Genomic DNA, 22,594 nt, shown 5'->3' on the forward strand with positions numbered 1-22,594 from the left:
AGCTACAGTTTACGCAGGTTTACAGGTTACGGGTTTACTGTCCAGCTCCAGCTGCGGACTGAAGCATGGATCGGTAAGTGGATCAGGTGCAGACACCCGTTATCTAAAAGCAGTGTGTAAGACTGGTGGAGGAGAATGTAACAAGATGCATGAAAACGTAATTAAAACCAGGGTTATTGCACCAAAGTTTGAGATCTAAACTCTTAAAACTTTATAAATATGAAAACTTGTTTTTCTCTGCATTATTTGACATCTCAAAGCTCTGCATCTTTTTTGTTATTTCAGCCATTTTCCCTAAATGATCAATATAAATACCAACTAATCCTGACTCAAACCTTTGCTTCACTATTTAAAAAGGAAATGTTTTGGTCTTCAGTATTTTCCACTGAGCTCTGCAGAAGTGCTGCCTATCCTCAACCTCACAAAATTAAAAAAAAATCTATTTTCATTTTCTTTCAAGCGGACCTGCCAGAACTTCTTACTGTTATATAACCATGAAAGAACTGGGTCTTCAGAAAGAACAAAATAGAGCAGAACCCAGACACACACATGCAGACACACACTTACAGTAATCTACTGCTGAAACATTTGCCCTTGTCCCATTCACATGTACGTATCCAGGACCATTAGCGTACAGGATGCTGGTGAAGGGAAGTCTATCGTCAGCCTTTTTGGGGGCTAAACCTTTAAAAACAAAGACAATATTACAGAAAACTTAGAACTACTAGGTAATGTGAAATCTGTTTTCTCTAAATACTATTTAATACACATTTTAATGAATAAATTAAGTCTTTCTGCAAGACAGTTTGCTCTTAACTGGTCTTTTTATGAATGAGGCCCAAAATGTGTTATTTTATAGGCTCTTTCCATCAGCCCCTTAGTGATCATTCTGTTGGTGTTTTATTGTGTTTTATTGCCATTGGTGTATAAAATCAACCCCCCCCCCCTCCAAGCCATGCATTGAGCCTTAACACAGGTTAAGGAGTAGAAAAGTGTATATGGATTTAGAATGGCATGTCATAAAAGCTGGTATAGGTGCAATGTGTAGGTTTGCCAACACTTTTGTCCACAAACAGAAGTGGTGGTTCATGTGGGTTTTGTTCTTGTTGGATGTGCTATGTTTTTTTTTTTGTGTGTGGACTGGGTGCACGATGCACTAGCACTCAGTCTATAAAGTTTAAATAAGTTTAGATAAGTAAAAATTTAGATAAGTACCATTATTTGTTTAAATTTTAAGATATGTTAACAGCCCTACAGTATATCATTGTAGTTTTGCACCAGTCTTGTGTACCTATATATTCAGGTTTTTTAATTCTTGGTCAGTGATTTAAGAATTGTGTTGACTACATAAGGTTCTGTCGGTGTCAGCAGGTACCAGAAACCATAATACTGAAAAAAAAAAAAAAACCTAATAGTAAAAAAAAAGTGTATTTATATTTAAGTGTAAGTGACTCACCGAAAATGGAGTTACCCCGGGGTGTGTTCCCACCAAACGTAAAGACATGGGAATGATCAGCTGTGACCACAGTGAGGGTCTCGGACTCTTTGGTCAGTTCCGCCGCTCTCTGGACCGCACGGTCAAACATCACCGTCTCAGTTAGAGCCAGTTTAGCAATGCCGTCATGATGTCCGTGATCGATTCTCCCCCTTACAGACAAAACAAACCAGCAGGACATGAGAGGAATTCATTCAGACTATCAGAGTATATAACCAGTGTTGTTTGTTCTGAAATTGGACCTGGTCTACTATTCAACCCTCACTCTTATCCATCGACTCCAACTGCCAGCAGTGAGCTTAAAATTAGATGTTAAAATGTATGTATTGGGTGTAGCTTTATTCATAATCATTTTAAGTCTACATAGAAACAAACTCAATTTTTAAAAAATAGAGAAAACAATTGGTACCAGTTTAAAATATGTCTCCTTTATAAAAAAGCTTATAAATAGTTTATAAAGGGGTTTATTAACGTTATTAATTAGGTTGTAAATACAATAAAAATATATAAATATATTACACATAAATAGAAGGGACAACAGTGTCCTGTCATTTGCCAAATCATTATTATTACTGGACAAATAATTAATTTGAGTAGTTGAATTAAAAAAGTTATTAACAGATATGTTAATGCTAATTAATGGAAAAGGCCAATTAAGATAACTAAGTGTGTAGAAAAATGAAGAAAACAGGCCATATTTTCCTTTTCTTTATGTGTTATAGCTCCTTTTTTATGGTTTGTAAAATAGTTACAACCTTATTAACGATCAATAATAGACTTCTTCATAAACTATTTATAAACCCGTTATTAAGGAGACTTATTTTTAAGTGGTCCCAAAAATGATATATTATATAATCATAATACAACACAGTTAGAAGTATGATAAATACTCATCTTCCACAAAGAGGAAAAAGCCTTTTGGGTTCTTGCTGAGGATCTGAATGGCCGTCTCGGTCATGTCCACGATGGAGGGGTCACGGGTGCGGTTTCTGAACACCTCAAACCTCATGTCCTTGGGTTCAAACAGACCTACAATTAGAGAGATTTCAGAAAATCCCAAAGCATGCATTGAAAAAAAAATGCAAATTGAATGTAAAATCACAGGACTGATGAATGTTCATGTAATGTGTGCTTGAGATGAATATTGAATTGTATAATTTATTGTGGAGTACTCTGCACAGCATGGCTAACATGTGGTGGTTTAAGTTTTGTTCAGCGCTTATCTTTGTGCTAAGATTAGATTGCAGTGGAATTATATTGAGGTGTAAAGGTATAAATAACTTTACCCATCAGACAGTCTGTGGTTTTCACATCTACTGCATTGAACTGCTCCTTGTTCCAAACATACTGAGCCTTTCTGTCCTGAAAAACAGCCAGTGGTCAGATTCACGAAGGAGTAAACACACAGCACTGGCAGAACAGAACTGCCAAACAGAAAACCAAACTACAATCCCATATTTACAATAAGAGACTGTGTGTTTCACCTTCCGAGCATTCAGCCAGACCTCAATAAGGTTCTTCTTGTCCTTTCGGTCTCCTTTACGTGAGGAGGATGATGGGTACTCTGGATCTGGAGTGCCTTTTGGCGTCATATACATCCGACCACCACCAAGAATAACCTGGGAGAGAAAATTACCATTACAGTAAATATACTTTACTCAGCTCCATCAAAATGTTATGGTTGGAAAGGATTAATCTTATTTATTCATTATTTATTATTTGTGTGACTTCTATAGAGTCGCACAAATGACCTGTAGGATTTCTAATTTTAGGATACTGTATACCACAAATGTAGTCAACCAGTTAAGTCCTGCTTTGTGTTAGAATGTTGTTTTAGGACTGTCTATATAATAAGGCTAATGTAGCTAACTAAAAAGTACTAGAAGTGTAAAGTCCACAGTTAGCTAGCATGGTGCTAGCTACATGCTACAATCATAAGTCAACAGGTGTCAGAATTCAGTTAAGCAAGTCTATTGAAGAGTACTGAACATGGTTTGAGGTGAGTATGTGATGGTTTGGTAATGCAGTTAGCACCGCTTCCATTACTTGTTACGCGTATCTCCAGTGAAAAACTAAAGAAAACCTAAAACACTTGGCTGATTTTAAACCTTTTTGAGTAAAAAATGATGATGTGCATAAAGTTGGTATTTTTCACTATATTTAACAAAGCAAAGTATTGAGCCTAAGTAGGGCAGAGTAACTGATATCAGTTGTAAATGATGTTTGAGGTTACATTTGAAAATAGAGCACTGGGTGTAAAACTTTACTATTTAATATTTTCCATTTGAAATAGTAAAAAAGGAATTATATATATATATATACATATATATTTGTTTTATTTATTTATTTATTTATTTTATTTTTTTATTTTTTGCGTTTTTTAGTTCTGCCCCTCATAAAAAGAAATACAGGAAAGATGAAAAAAAAAAGAATTATATTCAATTTATTACAGTATATTTCCTGATTTTGCATTTTGTAACAAAAATCTGATGGTATAATCCAACCTACATTTTTTACAAGAAGAAAAATTTAATTTTACTAAAATTTAAGATCCTGAAAGGAAGAAACGAAAAAGAAAAAAAATGGAAAAACAGTTGAAAACCAGTTTCTGTTTTTTGAAAATGTCAAATGGACAAAATTCAGTAACTAAGTTTTACAGCCAATTTTAAAACACTATCAATGTTCATCCCTGATCGTTTTAATGATTTTTTTTCTTTATAAATCTTTGATTGTTCAGATCAGCAATTTCAGTTAAATAAATCATATAGCAGACAAAAACAGATATATTTAAAAAGTGAAATGGAGTTTATAGGATTCACAGAAATTGTGCAACAATCAGTCCCCAGACTTGTTGAATATTATGAAATATTATGAAAATCTGTGGTGTGATTTAAAGCGGCTAATTATGCTCGGAAACCATCAAACCTGACTGAACTGAAGATGATTTATAAAGAAGAATGGTCTAAATAACAAAAGGAGGATCTATTAAATTCTGTTTTAATTTTTTCGCTGGGGTGCTCAAATTTATGCATCTGTCTTTTTTTGTTTGAAAATGATTGCACCTTTTCTGTAAATCCTATTAACTTAATTTCACTTCTCAAAAACTGCTTGTTCGACATTTATCAGTACAGAAAAAGCTTTTTCTCACGTCGATGTCCGTGTTGGTGACCAGCTGTGTGGAGATGTCGGTGCAGCCCTGCCTGCGGGCAGCAGAGGGCAGGTCTGAATCACTGTACCAGCTACGGCTCACTGAGTGTGCATACGCTGCGGCCGGAGAGGCGTGCTGGACACGAGTGGTGGTCACTATACCCACAGACTTCCCTACATAAACATATGGACACAGAGACACCGGATTAATGAATAGCATTATCTAGAGGAGGTGAAGATACCCACTGTGAATCAATGCCAATATAGAACAAATTGACAAACAATAAATAATTAAATAGCAAACCAGCATGAGAGTTTTCCATCCACTAAATTTTTGGAAATTTTGAAAAGAAAAAAAGCAAAATTTTAAAAATATATATTGATTATATATATGTGTTGTAAATGTTAGAAAAAGAGTGATAATAAAGAGCTTTGCAAAAAAAAAAGGTATCAATAATGAATCAAGCTGTAGGAGCCTCTGAAGTGTCCAGTAATACAATACCCTACTCTCCCTATGCTACCTTATACCACCCTGCATTTGTGCTTCCAACTGTCTCTCAGAACTGTCTGTTGCATTTGTGCTCCCAACTGTCTCTCAGAACTGTCTGTTGCATTTGTGCTCCCAACTGTCTCTCAGAACTGTCTGTTGCATTTGTGCTCCCAACTGTCTCTCAGAACTGTCTGTTGCATTTGTGCTGCCAGCTGTCTCTCAGAACTGTCTGTTGCATTTGTGCTCCCAACTGTCTCTCAGAACTGTCTGTTGCATTTGTGCTCTCAACTGTCTCTCAGAACTGTCTGTTGCATTTGTGCTGCCAGCTGTCTCTCAGAACTGTCTGTTGCATTTGTGCTGCCAGCTGTCTCTCAGAACTGTCTGTTGCATTTGTTATTAAAGATAGATTATAGATTATTAAAGTAGGAAACAGAGATTTCAGCTCTCATTATGTTGATTATTGTTCGTCCTGCCTTTACTGTCTATGTACTGCAAAATATATGTCTTTAAAAGATCATAAATGGCTGTAATGGTTTTAAAAGAAGACAAAGTTAAGTCTTTTTGTCCCGCTTGTTTTAGCAACACTCATAACACGTTTATGTTTCCATGTCAAGTTCCTACACATAACTGTACTGGATGGAAACACGACTTACTTACCTTTTTGAACTGAAATTAAATTATATTTAACTGGAAAATTAAATATTATGCAGAACATTAGTAAAATGTTCGGAAGGAAGCCTGGCTAATGTATTTCTCTCTCTCTCTTTTTTTCTCTCTCTCTCTCTCTCTCTCTCTCTCTCTCTCTCTCACTCTCTCACAGTGACACCATTCTTAGTTAGTGGTGAAGTGACATGTTTGGACACGATTCAAAGCCTCTGCACTTGTTCAAATACACACACTTTCACCAGTTCTACGTGTATACACACACACACACACACATATGCATGTGGTAGAGACCTCACACAGTATTTGTAGATTTGCCCATTATGCGAGGGCGGAAAGAGTTATTAAAAATAAAAAAATACACGTGCTCCTGGTCTGGGAGGTCTTGGTCAGGTCTCTCTTTGCTTGTTTAATGGCTTAATGTTTGGAAAATGTTTTGGTTTAGTGATCTGTATATATGTGTGTGTCTATAATTAGAGGATTGAGGTTCTAATGTCTTTCCAGTGCAGGATCCACACCTGTCAAGTTTTAGATTTAAAAATAAGGGATATTTTCCTCTGTACGCTTAAAGCCGTCCCACCAGCCCAACGAAGGTTCAGTATCTCTTACATTTTAAAACAGGTTTACAAAAAATCTAAAATAACCACATGTGAACCACTTACACACTACAATTAGATTATCAGAATCTGAACATGTTGTGGACATTCCTACATATGTCATTCTTTTAATACAGCCAAATGAAAAACCCTTTTCTAGATCTTTTTTTTTATTTAAGATTTCATGTCTTTTTTGTAATAAATGCACTCTTTTATATGATATATTTTTTATTTATTTAATGGATTTAAAATTGAACAAAGAGTGCACAAATTCTGCAAAATGACTGTTGGTGACCTAAAAATGGTATTATGAGCTTTTACTAAAAGGACATGGACCAGATATATTCCATCAGTAAAAATTAGTCCTAAGGGGCCTACACAATAATTTTTAATTAATACTTCTTCCTTTTGATCACTCCACCCCTGATCAGTTCAGTTAATGTCGGTCCTCTCCACATTTCTAGTTAAACTGAGTCACAAGCTGTAATTTTTTTTATTTTAAAAGGTTTAATCTGTGTGTTTTATTTCGGAGTATTTTTAAGCAGCTATCAGAAAAATCTCATCCCAGTTTCCATGATTAGACTACCGTTACCTTTCTTTTAGAAAAATCGCTGCATGTATGTTTTAACATCGGCAGCTCCAACTAGCTGCCTGAACTCACAGCGAGGAGGGCGGGGCTTCCCCACACTGACCCTCTTTGCAAGCTGATTGGCTGTTTCTCCTGAAAGGCGGGACTTTCTCCTTGAACCGGCTCCACGATTGGTTAAGAGACACAGAGCGGTCAGTGCCCTGTATCCTCAATAATATATATTTTTTATTTTAATAAAATACGGGAAATTTACGGGAAAATACTAATACGGGAGGACGGCGGGAAAGAGGAGTAAAATACGGTAGTTTCCCGGCCAAAACGGCAGACTTGACAGGTATGGCAGGATCAGGACATTCAGCCACAGGTAACCACACTGAAACACATAATGAATCCCTGGAAAGGTTTTAATGCTATTGTACCTGAATCTGGACACAGGTTACTTTCATTTCTACCTTGTTTGGTCTGAAGCTTCTGATTTTGTTTTAGTTTAGTCTAACCTAAAATAGCAAGAGCCAAAGGTTCCATGGACTGTAGGACCAAAAGGACCGAAATTTGTTCTGACCATAAAAGTATCAAAAGTATCGGTAACACTTTATAATAACTTTCATTAATATATTTTTAACTAATGATCAGTAGATGTGGTAAAGCAGTAGTTCATCAGAATTTAAATATTAACAAATGCTCACACATGACACTTATTTATCAGCATGGATATTCTATATAATTTAAATTTAGAATTTAAACATTAATAAATCGCTACTAAATACAAATTTTCAACTAGGCAAATGTTTATCAATTGCAGTTAATTTGCCAATGCATTCATTAGTATTTTCAAATGTGATAGCAACTTTTTAGTTTCTTAAAATGTGAAAAATAATTATTGGTTAATGGTATATTAATGAAAGTGATTACAAATTGTTACCAAAGTATCAAACTAAAAAAAACATTATTTGGATTGTCTGAGGTGTGGTCTGGATTTTTAGACTGATTATTGGAAGTTGAGGCAGGCCACTGTCACCCATCCAACAACAGAAAAAGACAAAACAGTCGGGCACACGGGAACAATGAGATCTGCAGGACAAGCACTTTCCTTTTGTGAATTTAATCTAGTCTCAACTTTTGTGCTAAACGTTGGTACTGCTGGTAGTTAGGCCAACATATTAGCAGTAAAATGAAACCCAAATAGCTTACTTGTTCATCTTTATGAGATTCATCTTTATTTTCCACTTCATTACAACTGCCTACCTGATTACACGTGTAGGAAAGATAGCAATTTCGAAAATTATTTTACAAATGTTCCTCCCTTTTTGCTGTTGTCTCAGATGTTATACTCTGTATACATGGATTTTCCTGGTCTTTATTTTTATCTATTTCTAAAATTATTGGTTTTGCTTATCTATGATATAAGCATGTTATAAGCATTGTTTATGTGGCAATGCATTAAAAATAAGCTGTACTGATTCTGTGCTGGAAGATCACTGCATGGGCTCAGGAACACTCCCAGAAATCATCGCTATCAACACAATTTGCACAGAGTCACTGATTTTAATTCAGCATCACCTGAGGGCCCGAAGATCACCAGCATCCAGTATATATATATATATATATATATATATATATATATATATATATATATATATATATACGTTATTGTGCACAGCGATTTCTCCAGGTTCTCTGAGGCATTTGATGACTTTATGTAATGTAGATGGTTGAATGCCCAAAGTCGTTGTAAATTAACATTGAGTAACATTTTTTTAATTGTTCTACAATTTTTAGAAACACTTTTTTTTTGCAGATTGGTGAACCTCTACCCATCTTTACTTCTGAGACACTCTGCCTCACTAAAATTTTATTTTTATACACAGTCATTTGAGTTACTTCCGAATTGCTACTACTGCAGCTGTTTGTTATAAGTACCTCTTATTTTTTCAGGTTTTTGAGGGCAAACTCAACATTTTTAAGATACACTGCTGCCATCAGGTTGATGTTTTTTTTATGAAATGCTAATGCTAATGCTACAATGTGTCACTTTTAACATCTGATATGATTATATGTTTTATTTTGTATAAGATGTTGATCTATGAGATATAAGAGCAAGAAATTGCATTCTGTTTTTATTTACAAATATTTACAATTTTCGCAGCCATACATTTTTGTTGGAATTTTGGTTGTAGTATAAATTATAATTCAGTTTAACTATTATTAGAAGCACAGAATGAAACAGTTTTGACCCAAAATAGGTTTCAATTTAGCCCAGGGTCATTAATAATACTTTTCAGTGATTTCCAGAGCAATTTTCACCAAGTACAAAATTAATATTTTTGGAAGTGCTGAGAAAGAAGAAAATAACATATATTATTCCATCTAAACCAACAAAAACATGCCCATTTTGCTTAAAAGCTCCCCAAACATTTGACAGACAGTGTAAATCCAGTTAAGCGATGCCGATTAGAAGGTTGACCTCAGGTCAGATATGCTACTAATCTGTCTTAAAGCCAAGATAATTACAAAACCGCTCATGCCGCTCCATATCAGATGCCTGCTTTTGCAGAGTAAATAATAAAACGTCAGAATTGCTTTCTGGAAATATTATGGTTATCTTTGATCTACTGAATGGACTGTGCTATAGATTAAGACCCATAAATCCCACTGAGCCTGCGCTGGAACACAACACACGCAGAACCTGACCCTTGGCTCTGTCAGCAGAGTTATAATTGTCAGCGTTGTGATGGTAGCTTAGCGTTGCGTAACGGGAGGCGTACCTTGAGCCTTGGCTCGGTGCAGGACGGAGTAGACCTCGTTTCCGAAGGTGCTGTTACACTCGTAGGCCACAGCTTTCGCGCTCACACCCACAGTTTTGGAGTTGGCTTTGACCCCACAGTGATATGCTGTGGCTGTGCTGGCACTGTCTGCTACCTGCTTATCCACACTGTAGGTCTGTGTAGAAAAAAACAAAGGTCAAAAGATTAAATGAGTAGGACCATGCTTTGGAAATCTATTGTTATTCAACACTGCCTGGCCAAGAAAAAGAAGTCGCCACCTGGATTTAACTAAGTAAATGATCTGGGTTTGCTACAGTTGGTCAGGTCTAGGTTCAGCAACAGTATGTGCTCAAACCAGGTTATTCCATCAAATTATTCCTTTTTTTCCATTCCAATATAACAATACTAGGATTCATGGTGCTGGGATTGTGAAAGAGTGATTCAGGGAGCATGAGATCATCATTTTCACACATTGATTGTTCACCACTTTACCTCATTGAGAGTCTTTGGAATGTACTGGATGGAGAAGGCTTTGTGCAGCACTCAGACTCGACCATCATCAATGCAATCAAAGATCTTGGTGAAAAATTAATAAATTAATGCAACACTGGATTAAAAAATTGCAGAAGCTTATTGAAACAACGCCACCGTGAATGTGTGCTGCAATCAAAGCTAAAGGTGGTCCAATCAAATATTAGAGTGTGTGACCTTTTTTTCTTTTGGTGGCAACTTTTTTGTTGGGGCCAGGCAGTGTATTATTCTAAAAAAGTGTTCTTTAATCCATTTTAGAGGATTGCCTGCTTTAACAGACACACTGCAACTCTGAAAGGGCTTGTTAGTGAGCTAGTTGTGTAATTTGTGTTAGGAGAAAGGAAAGTCATTCATTTGCAGAGCAGGGAGGTGTCAGGACCAGCACTGAAGAACCATGATTTGAAACAGCATCTAGCAGGTAATATTAGATGAGTCCAGAAGGATAAACAAAGCTGAAGATGGACTAAGTAATAAACTTATTTTGAGTTTATACTAAAAGCCGACTGGACGATAAGCGAGCATCCATTTGCTAGGGAAGAACGCAATTTAAAGCTGCGATTTGGCGAAAAGCGACAAATCGAGATTCGAGATATCCTCAACTTTTTGCAAATAAATTATGACACAGTAAAAGGACATTTATTGCAACTGATTGTCCAAAAACATTTTTTTAACCAGCTGCGGACACAATGATCTGAAGTCCACAGCTTCCGTTTTCCTGAATTTTTGGTTCCTAAACCACTTGGTTTCTACACTTGACATTGTGGAGCTAAACATGGACGAGACGCTTATAATCACTGTTCCTTCTTTTAGATTTTTTTTTAATAAAATGTATTTCTAATTTTTATCCAATTTTAACCCCAAATTACTAGGCCAATAACCCACTAGTGATGCCACCGCCTCTTTTCGAGCTGCTGCTGATGCAGCATTGCTGAGTAGCATCACAGTGCGCTTAGAGGAAAGCGCAGCGACTCGGTTCTGATACATCAGCTCACAGACGCCTTGTGCTGAGTGACATCAACCTTTGGAGTGATGTGAGGAGAGATTGTGCCATCTACCCATCCAGAGAGAGCCAGACTCCGGCTGCTGATGGCAAGCTACATTAACGGGATTCGAACCAGTGATCTCCTTATCATAATGGCAGTGCTTAGCCCACTGAACCACTCAGAGCCCCTTCTTTTCCTTTCTTTTTTTGCACATATACATGGGAATTTAAAGAGAAAATCCAAAGATAAAAGTAATGGGCGGCTTAATAGGTAAATAGTTAGATTAGCCAGCATGCTAACTGGCCACACCAATATGTGCAACAACAATGTGAGCAGCCACAAACACACCCTCACACTTAATGCAACATAAGTGACTTGTTGCCTGCCAGTGTGAACAACAGGGTAAAGCTAAATTCTGCCTGTTTAAATTTGATTTATGGCTTTGTAGATTGTACCCAGATTGATTTTTGATAGTGTGCACAACCAGAAACCACATCAAAAACCTGATTTTGGCAAATCTAAACCACATTAGGAGGTTGTTTAATCCAATCTGTACTTTGCCCTTAAATTGGATTCGAATGTGTTTTTTGTGTCACTCATAATGCAACAAACACCAGCTTTATCAAATCCAAAGTGGTGCAACCTTGGAGGTCCAAGAAGAGCACCAAAGGTTAGTTACTGATGCTGATCTCATCCCCACAGCAACCACATTCATAATGTCTAGACCTACAATCTGATCTGATCACTTAAGGGTACAGACAGTTATTTCAACAAATCGGATTGGCTAGCAGTCTGAACACAGTCTCAGAAACTACACCCTGGACTTGTTTAAACTTCATATAGTCATTCAAATCTCCAGCAGGAGCATCAGTCCCATTGTAAACTCACTTTGATCTGCAATAACTGACACGTCTTGCTATAATAAAGAACAGCAGCATAACTCTACAGAAAACCTCTCATTATCTGATGTAGTGAGGCAGAACATTTAATCAAGACTTAATTGCCCCAAACACTCTAATATAGGTCCTTAAATATCTCACTCTGCAATGTCCTGTTACAAAGAGGTTTACTTTGGCTATATATTCACACTACTATTCAGAATGTATTAATAGTTCAGCACGTCTTCTTTGCCAGTTTTATAAAAGTTAAATAACTTCCTATTAAAATAAAATAACAGCTGCTAAAAAAAACTTCAATAGAAAAACACACACAGGCCACATTTTTTCCACAATATTTGTGATGTCTGCTCTTATATGTTTCAGGGTGTTTAAAACAATTATGGTGTGAGGTGACTGGTAATGTGATGGTGGTAATGATGTGATAGTGAATGTGGTGAATGATGGTGTTAAAATGTGGTAAAGTTAAAGCTATGCTAGTGATGGTGGTAATGGTGGTGATTGTTGTAAAGTAAATGGTATGATGGTGACGGTGGTACAGGTGATGATGTGATTGTGATAATGTGATGGAGAATGTTGTAAAGGTAATGGTATGATGGTGATGGTGGTACAAGTAATGATGATAATGTGGTGCCTAATGTGGTTAAGGGTATGACGTCATGGTAATGGTGTGAAAGTGGTTAAGGTTAATGATATTGGTGTGATTGTGATTGTGGTAATGTTACGGCAAATGAATGAAGGTAATGATGACTGTGTGACAGTGAAAGTTATAAAGGTGATAGTGTATAAATGTGATTGAGATATTGGTGTGACGGGGAATGTGGCAAAGTTAATGGTATGACAGTGTCAATGGTGATGGTGTGAAAGTGATAATGTGATGGTGAATGTTGCAAAAGTAATCGTATGATGGTGACTGTAGTGAAGGTGATATTGTGATGGTGATAATGGTTAAATGTGGTAAAGGATAATGGTAATGGTGTGATTGTGATTGTGGTAATGTTACAGTAAATGTGGTATAGGTAATGATGACTGTGTGACGGTGAATATTATAAAGAGTATAGTTAATGTGATAATTGAGATGATGGGTGTGATGGGGAATGTGGTAAAGCTGATGCCATAATGGTGTGACTGTGGTCATTTTTATGATAAATGTGGTATAGGTTTATGGTAATGGTGTGGTTGTGGTAATGTTCAGAGGTGGAAAGTACCTCTGAGTTTTGTTCTCCATGGCAGCCCAGCTAAACTTTTCCCAGCAGTGTTTATTACGGTTAGTCGGAGAGACGCTGTGTAAATCAGCTTTGTAGTCTGGAGTCTTTTTGCGCGGCTCGGGGAAACCGGTGTTCTGTCGAGTTATGTTACCCATCGATATGTGCTTCTTTACGGCACTGCGCATTTTTTGTATGATTTCATGTTTTTAATGATAATTCCTTAAGTTTTTACTGGGAACATTAAGCAATCTGCTTGAACGTTAAAAAAAACATGTAAATAGCAGTTAAAGCATAGCAATATCAAGTTAAAAAATACTAATAAACTGTAAAACTATAAAAATACGGTTTATAGTCACATATATGACCATAACCTTTTAACTTTTTAACAGTAAAGAAAAAAAAATTATCATTGAAACCTATGCCACTTGCTCTTAAAAAATGTTTTATGGGGTGGCCTGAATAAATACTACCTCAAAGGTCCAAATTATTGAATTTAATAATTATTAAATTTATTTCATTTGTACTTTTTTCCATCAAATAATTAAATGTAATTATGTAACGTTTACTCAAAGCAAATTTTAAATTGAGTACTTTTTAACTTTTACTCCAGTAGATTTTTAGATGGGTACTTTTACTTTTAGAGTAGAATTTTAGCAAAGTAAAGGTACTTTTACTTAATTACAATTTTTCAGTACTTTTTCCAACTCTGGTAATGTTACAGTAAACGTGGTATAGGTAATGATGACTGTGTGACAGTGATAAAAAGGTGATGGTGAATGTAGTAAATGTGTTTGAGATGATGGTGTGATGGAAATGTGGTAAAGCTGATGATGTGATGGTGATAATGGTGTGAAGGTGGTAATGGATAATGGTAATGGTGTGATTGTGACTGTGGTGATGCTACACTAAATGTGGTAAAGGTAATGATGACTGTGTGATATAAAGATCATAGTAAATAAAGGCAATTAAGACATTAGTGTGATGGGGATTGTGGTAAAGCTGATGGTGGATAGAGATAACAGTGTGATGATAAATGTAATAACTGTGATGGATATGATATGATATGAGGTAATGTTAGAGGTGCAGTTTCAGACCTTTGAGAGAGCGAGGTAAGGGAAAGAGTCCATGGCCAGGACTGTCTCCTCCCCTGAGTGGCCCTCCATCTGCCCCCGCAGTATCCTCGCTGCAGACACAGTGGACACTCCCATACCTGCAGGACAGGCCGGACATGCAGCAGCGTGTTAACAAACCCTGCAGTACTGAGATTAAGCTTAAATGTCATTACATCCATCGTTCATTAATCAGCAGAAATAATTATGAGACATTTAAAGGGCAATAAAGGAAATCAGCCTGCAGTGCATTACAGTGCCAGTTTTTACAAAGTGTTTATAGTAGCAGCAAAATTTTATATTTTTACAACTATAATAATAATAATAGAAGAATTTGAAAAAATTGAAAATTGAAAAATGTACTAAAAAGCACTAAAATGCAGAAAAAGGCTGATATTGCTTTTAGCATTTGTTAACAAGCTTAACATTCAAGCTTAAAAGTCTGTGGTTATTTATAAGAGTACATTATTTAGTATCAATTATACATTATTCAGTAGTAACTAGATATCTACAATACATGATTTAGTATTTACTATGCATTATTTAGCAACCACTATGAATTAATCAGTATCAACTATGTATTACTTACTATATACAGTACTGTGAATTATTCAGTACATTCTGTGAACAATTTAGTAACTACTAGTATGAATAGTTTACTTCTAGTAACTATTATAAATGATTCACTGCTTACTATTTATAATTCTTTCTAATTACTAATAATAATTATTCTGTATCTACTTCAAATTATTTAGTATCTATGATTTATGAATTACAGTACATTCTATTAATTATTTAGGTTCTACTATGATTTATATAGAAATATTAGGAATAATTCAGTACCAACTATGAGTCATCCAATATCTGCCTTGAAGTATAAAACTATGAATTATGTAGTTTTTTTATATATAATTTATTTTTTATTTTAAAGTCCACAGCTTCTGCTTTTTTTTTTGTTCCCAAACCACTTGTTTCCTACTCTTAACAGTGGAAGAGAAGCTTATAATCACTGTTCCTTCTTTTCAATTTCTTTTATAAATTTATTTCTATTGTTTATCTCATTTTCACCCCAATTTACACAATCAATTACCCAACTCTCTCATTAGGACTCCCCCTATCACTAGTGATGCCCCAACACCAGCAGGGTGAAGACTAACACATGTCTCCTCCAATACATGTGAAGTCAGATTCCGCCTTTTTTTGAACTGCTGCTGATGCAGCATTGCCGAGTAGCATCACAGCACACTCTGAGGAAAGCGTAGCGACTCAGTTCTGATGCATCAGCTCACAGGCGTCTTGTGCAGAGTGACATCACCCTTTGGAGTGATGTGGAGAGAGAGCGCCATCTACCCACCCAGAGAGAGCAAGGCCAATTGGGCTCTTTTAGGGCTCTGGCAGTTGATGGCAAGTTACTGTACATGAATAGGATTCGACTTAGTCTGCTGGACCACTCGGAGCCCTGCATTATTTATATTATTTAACATGTTTTAACAGTTAAACACGTCACGCAATGTAACTCACCGTCGCCAACAAACAGGATGATGTTTTTGGCCCGGTGGACACGTGGCCGCAGCTTCAGAGCATCCTCCAGTGTCCTCCTGGCCTGGTCGTTCCAGAAAGATGGGTCTGTCTCCCATTCAGCTGTTAACCAGAACCGCAGAAACAAACGAACACAAAGAAAAAACACTTTACAGAGTGGTCCTCGGGCTCCAGGAACAGAGGAGGGCCTGTGGCTGTGAGTCATCTGAAGAAGCTCCAGCTCCAAACTTGCACCAACATGACCAGACAGTAACAGACAAATAGCAACACACACACACAGACACACACACACACATACATACACTCACACTCTCTCCAGTCTCCAGACACCAGCTAAAAAAAACATGTTTAAACACTTGCAAGCTCCTTAGTTCTGAAAACAACTGCAACGCATAGCATGAAAGCAGTTCAGGTCAATTTAGTCAACCAATATATCAATTTATCAGTAAATTAATCAACACTGTATAACCACACCAATCAAAACGCTGAAGGAACGATCAAAATAAGCATCTATAGCTTTTCAAACATTAGCTTCAGCACACACACAAACTCCAATAAACACAAGTTTAACACATCTGGACTAAACACTAAAGAATGACCCATAAAAGCTGCTAAATGTCACCTGGACCAGTTAAAACTGTGCCGTTTCCAAGCCACAGGTTCTCCTACACACCTACGGTCAGGAGCCCTCACAGCCTCCTGCCAGGTCTAATTCTGGGACAATATCGTCTCTGTGCTCTCACCATCCGGCCTGCAGCGGGTCAGGAGCACAGCGGTCAGCAGGAGCAGAGTGATGGAGGCCAAACACATCCCGAGCTTCTCACAGAGAGAGAGAGAGACAGAGAGAGAGAGACGTCTGAGCAGAGGGAGCTCAGACTGAAGCAGTAGTAGAGCTGTGTCTGCTCCAGCCTGTGGAGCAGGCTTTATAAACCCCAGGCTGAGCTCCAGCTCATACGCTCCAACACAGCCAGACCACACAGGACCTCTCTCTCTCTCTCTCTCTCTCTCTCCCTCTCTCCCTTTCTCACACTCACGCACCTCCTCCCGCCCTCTGTATTCCTCTCTCTCTCTCTGTCTCCCAATCTACTAATTCCCTCTTTCTCTCCTCCATTCGCTCTACAACTTCCCTAAACTCTATTGACCCAATCTATCTCATACTCTACTATTCTATATATATATCTCTATTTCTCTTCTCTTCTATTTTCTCTCCAAACCATCACTGATCATCAGTACATTTTACATTTTATTTGGAAATCAAGGGAGCAGAGTCTGGAGGAAGAGTGGAGAGACACACAGTCTAAGCTGCTTGAGGTCTAGTGTGAAGTTTAAACAATCAGTGATGGTTTGGAGAGACATGTCTTGTGCTGGTGTTGATCCACTGTGTTATATCTTATATCAGGTCTAAAGTCAGTGCAGTGTTTTTCTGGAAAATAAAATATTAAAATAGATCACTCTGTGTGTAATACATCTATATTATAAGTACGTTTCACTCACATTTTACTAAAATTATTCAACTAAAATTACTGAAAAATGTAACTTTTTAATTCTGTTCAATTTTTTTGACTAGTACTAGTATCTGTCTTGTCCTTTGTTCACTTTTCTCATTCTTTGCTCACCTCTGTTCATTTTCCATATTCTCCTCTTTTCTCATCTGCTCCTACATTGCCTTCTTTTTTGATTCTCCTTTCCCATTGTCTCGTCTCTTCTTTTGCATTATACTCACCATTTTCTCATCATCTTTATTTATCTCTCCCATTGTCTTCTCCTCTTCCGTCATCTCCACCAACTTCTCCTATCTTCTCTTTTCTTCACCTCACACCTCTTCCCCCTTTTATTCTATCTTTGTTTTTTCAGTTCTCTTTCCCATCTTCTCCTCTCCTCTCAGACATTCTCAAGCCCCTCAGTTTCTGTTCTCCCTTTTTCTTCTGTTTTCTAATTCCCAATTTTCTTCTTCTGCTTTATTTTTCCCCATCTTATATTTTCTTTCTTTAACTCTGTTTTTCTTAGATGTAATCCTCTTTTCTCATGTTCACTTTGCTTAATTTGCATCTCCTCTCTTGTCTCATTGTCTTCTCTCTTCTTTTGCACTATTTCTCTTCTTTTATCTCCTTTTCTCACATTTTCTTTTCTCTCTCTTCTTTTTTCTTCTCATATCTTCTCGGGTATTATTTTCTTTTCCATATCTACTTTCTTTTCTTCAACTTTATTCTCAAATGGTCTCCTTTCGTCTTTTTGTCCTCCCTTTTTTATCATCACTCTTTTCTTCTAGTATTTATTTTCACACTTTTTACTCTTTTGTCTTCTATTCTTCCACTTTTTTTTCATTTCTCCTCATTTCCTCAACTCTATTGTCTCATTGTCTTTTCTCATCTTCTTGTCCTCTCCTTTTTTTCATTTATTTTAGTTTCTTTTTCTATGTATAAATCCCCCCATCTCTCTAGACCTGTTGTCTCGATTACTTGCCTTCTCCTTTTTTCCTCTCTTCTTCTCTTGCTCTTCTCTCTTTCTCTCTCTCTCTCGTTCTCTCTGTGCTAAAAGTGTCTTATTGGAGTGAAGATGACTCTTTGATGTGGGGAGCTGTTCATACGTGTTCTTTACGCGCTGGTTTGAACTGAGTGGAGAAAAATGGGGCAGGACTTTCGTCCTCCAGCGTCAGTCAGGTCATAACACTCCTCTTTTTTTTATTACCATCTTTGAAAAGAAGGCTAACGTGCGACAGACAGTCGGCTTTTCTATCTCATGTGGAAGCATGAATGATGTGAAGACTGAGTAACTCAGCTAACTGGGATGGATTTGGTGGGAAATAAACGTGAATTGCATTTTTCCTCTGTGAGGTAGTGGAGATTGAGCGCGTCGTAAAAATAGAGAGGGGGTAAAAGAGACGAGGGAAGGAGCTAAATGACTGTAACAAACACAGCGGCACAGAAAAAGGACCAGGAAACTCCAGCCAGAACCGGACAGAGAATGATGATACATGGATCATTACACATTATTACAGCATTAATAGTGCAATGAAATCTGCTCTGGCTGATGATATAAATGAGGACTGTGGTAGAGCTGAGAGAGAGAGAGAGAGAGAGCGCTCTGCCAGTGTTCACATGTGGTAAATCCAGCAGCTAATAAAAGGAGAAATCCGAGCTTCTCCCTCTCCAAGGCCCCACATGATGCCTCCTCACCACACATAGAAAAACACATCCAGAGAAACTCTGGATCTGTTAGCACAGCGTGATACGCCTTTGTTCTAAAGGGCTGGTTTATCTCCAAAGCTATGTTAGAATGAGACTAATTAGTCCTGTGCTAATAGGACAAAGAGCTAAATTTTGACAAAGAGATGTCCACTCAAGGCTTGTTTAGATGACACTTGTATTTCTATATCACTTTTGTATTTTTAGCCAACAAACACCAAAAATTATCAACCAATATCAGCAAAAAAAAAACATATAAAAAAAACAAACGCACCCCAATAACTATTGTCATCAATAAACACCAACAAACTCCAAAACCAATACGTCTAAACAAATAGCAACAAATATCTACAGTCATCTTCACAAAAAAACAACACCAACAAACACCAATCAACTCTGAGAAATTAAAAAAAAAAACACCAGCACATCAATAACCACTAGTAATCATCAACAAATACCAATGAACACTAGGTTTGCAACGGCACAGTGTGGCCACGGTTCGGTTAGTATCACGGTTCTCGGGCCACGGTTTCAGTTCGGCTTCGATATATCAATATTATCTAGCTCCAACATGCAGTACGTTTTTTGGCCCTTTATATTTCAAATCAACAAGGTGCTCCTACTCACACTTGCACAGCCAATATTAAATAGAAAAAAAGCCACAGATGAATTTAAATCACTACATCTATTATAAAAAAGGAACACTTATTCCTACCATTAGTATATCACACTGTGGTCTATCTGCTGACTGTGTTTTTACCTTGTTAATTAAACTCCCAAACAGCAGATTTATAGGCTGACAGCGCCTCTTCAAATGTCCTTTATCTGTTTCGCGTTCACAAGTCATAATCAGGCAGCTGAGACAGTTTTGTTTAATTATCCCTTAAATCTTCAGCCTTCAGCTGTCTGCCTTCAGAGCGCTGATTTAGAAATTCAGAAAAAAATCTGATTGGTTGTTGCATGGTTGTGGAGAGACACGCTGAGAAAATTATGTATGTAAAAAAAGTCTCCCCCCGGGTCCTAAGCAGTCCTGATTATTGCCCAATACACAGAACACAGTGTCTAATCAATAACCACAAATAAAACATTACATTTTTGTCTCCAGTGAGCCAGATAAGGATTTTTTTTTCACAGGAAATGAGCAAACTTAAATTAAAGTGTTTTTTTTTTACCGCGGTCCATCTGGGTGTATGCCGAACCGATCGGTTCCGATAAAATACCGAGAACCATTGCATCCCTAATTAACACCAACAATAATCCAAAAATACCAGCAACAACCAACAATCAATGTCAACAGCAATCAAGTATCATCATTAAGAACCAACAAACGCCAAAACATGACAACAAACACCATACAGCAGTAAGCCTAAATAAATACCCACCATAACCAGTAAACACAGTAACTCAGTAAACACAAACTAACATCAATAATCAACTACAACTCTGGACAAACACCAATAAACCATCATAACCATAATAACTAGCAATAAGAAACAATCCTAACAAACTAAAACCAACACTAGCAAATTTATAAATAAACATAAACAAACACTATAATATGCCAAAACCATTAATTAACAACATAAACAAAACATCAGTAAATGCCAACAAACAAACAATGAATCTCCTAATATATATACAGAATGAGTCTCACCTACAGACATTAAGACTCATTAACAAGCAAATATCAACATATTGGTTTTTACCGCTCTACAATGTTCCAGTTTGGTCAAGAAACCAAGACCAAGAAGACTGAGAGGCATTTAAAATGTCAAATATAGTTTCTAATTTGGGGGGCAATTTAAGGAACAAAGAAGAAACTGTGAGTATGTTAATATAGTGAGAATTCAAGCCAATGACAGAGCAGAGCAGATGTAGAGAGAGAGAGAAAGAAAGAGAGAAATGTAGAGAGAGATGTAGAATTAAAGACACAGCGTGACATCCAAGCCTCAAAAATACGCTCATTAAAACCCCATAAACTTATCTCCATGATCAGGAAAATTGAACCCATAAACATCATCGCAGATTTCAGGCCAGTAACATGATTCAGATCAGAAACAGGCCGGAGCTGCAGCTGCCAGAGGGAGTATTTGAGGACAGTTACAACAGAGAAGTAAAGAAGCTCACTCTGAAAAAAAAAAAAACAGGGATATTAGAAGACATTGGACGTCAGAGCAAGCCTACAAAACACACATCAAAACACTACTAACAGCAACTCAATTAACATAAATAAACCCTGAAACACCAAAGCATACCAATGAACCTACATACATACATCAGCAACCCTCAGTTAATACATATAAGTTAATACATATAAACAAACACCAACAAAAGCCAATAAATATCAACAAAAGCCAATAACCACCAAAAATACCAATCAATACCAATAAATCTCAACAGTCGCCAACAATTAACAACTTTAACAAACACCAAAACATTCAAATTAATACCAACAAACCTTAACATACATCAGCAAACCTCAATTAACACCAAAAAATGCAATATTAACTCACATAAACAAACACCAACTAATGCCATAAAGATATACCTGTAACCACCAATAAACACCAACAAACACCACCAAAGCTCAACTGTCACCAACCAATAACAAATTTAACAAACTCTAAAAACCTACCAAGAACACCAACCAAGCCAATTAAGCTTCAATAAACACCCTCGATCACATTATTGTAAATTGTTATCTTCCATGTACAATTTTGTAGGTGCGAATTATTGCAATCAGTGTTTTAGTCTTTTATTTAGACCTACTTGTTTTAGCAAATGTATTTGTTTTGACTAAATGTGTTTAATTTGTTTCTTTCAGGTTTTTTTTTGCATAAATAATTTTAATAGTAAAGAATACACTCTTTTCACCCATAATAGACATGAACACTAGGCTTTCTGCAGTCATGTGTGTTTTGCATTGCCACAACCTAACAAATTGAATTTCATCAAAGACGTCCCAATAAAGGCTCCAAAATTGCTTCTATTCCATATCCTGCAGGTCAGTTCAACATTTCTTTTGTTTCTGAGTAACGTAATTGCTCAAAAAAAAAAAAAAAAAAACAGAAGTACATACAGTATGAATCACTGAGGAGGCATTACATAATGGATCTGTTTTCAATAGATGTCACTAGAAACATCAGAAACACTTGTGAGACAGCCGTCTCAACACAAACAATGGATTTCTGGGATTCAGGGGGTTAAGACTGTTGGGTCATATTGGGTGAGTTCTGGCTGGTTTTAGGTAGGTTTCTGAATGCCACCCATTGGGCTACTGGGTGTGTCACAGCAGCTACCCAGCCAAATGTTTTAGTGATAATTAACAGCACCTGAGGAAGCTGTTTAGAGCTGTTCAGTTCTGGAAATCTCCCAAATCGGGTTGTTTTTCTTTGCAG

At 36.8% G+C, this 22,594-nt stretch overlaps 1 protein-coding gene across 1 annotated transcript in view; it reads right to left on the bottom strand.

Moving 5' to 3' along the window:
• Positions 1 to 22,594, bottom strand: part of alpi.1 (alkaline phosphatase, intestinal, tandem duplicate 1) — a 28,417-nt gene that overhangs the window by 2,445 nt on the left and 3,378 nt on the right. Inside the window, exons 2-10 of the mRNA XM_049465660.1 lie at positions 15,994 to 16,113; positions 14,458 to 14,573; positions 9,746 to 9,920; positions 4,644 to 4,816; positions 2,980 to 3,114; positions 2,782 to 2,857; positions 2,386 to 2,524; positions 1,457 to 1,647; positions 568 to 684 (exon numbers count right to left, since the gene is read on the bottom strand). Of these exons, the coding sequence (XP_049321617.1) occupies positions 568 to 684; positions 1,457 to 1,647; positions 2,386 to 2,524; positions 2,782 to 2,857; positions 2,980 to 3,114; positions 4,644 to 4,816; positions 9,746 to 9,920; positions 14,458 to 14,573; positions 15,994 to 16,113 (1,242 nt within the window). The remainder of the gene's footprint in view (positions 1 to 567; positions 685 to 1,456; positions 1,648 to 2,385; positions 2,525 to 2,781; positions 2,858 to 2,979; positions 3,115 to 4,643; positions 4,817 to 9,745; positions 9,921 to 14,457; positions 14,574 to 15,993; positions 16,114 to 22,594) is intronic.

This window comes from Astyanax mexicanus, chromosome 16 (assembly GCF_023375975.1).
Source record: "Astyanax mexicanus isolate ESR-SI-001 chromosome 16, AstMex3_surface, whole genome shotgun sequence".
Lineage (NCBI taxonomy): Eukaryota > Metazoa > Chordata > Actinopteri > Characiformes > Acestrorhamphidae > Astyanax > Astyanax mexicanus.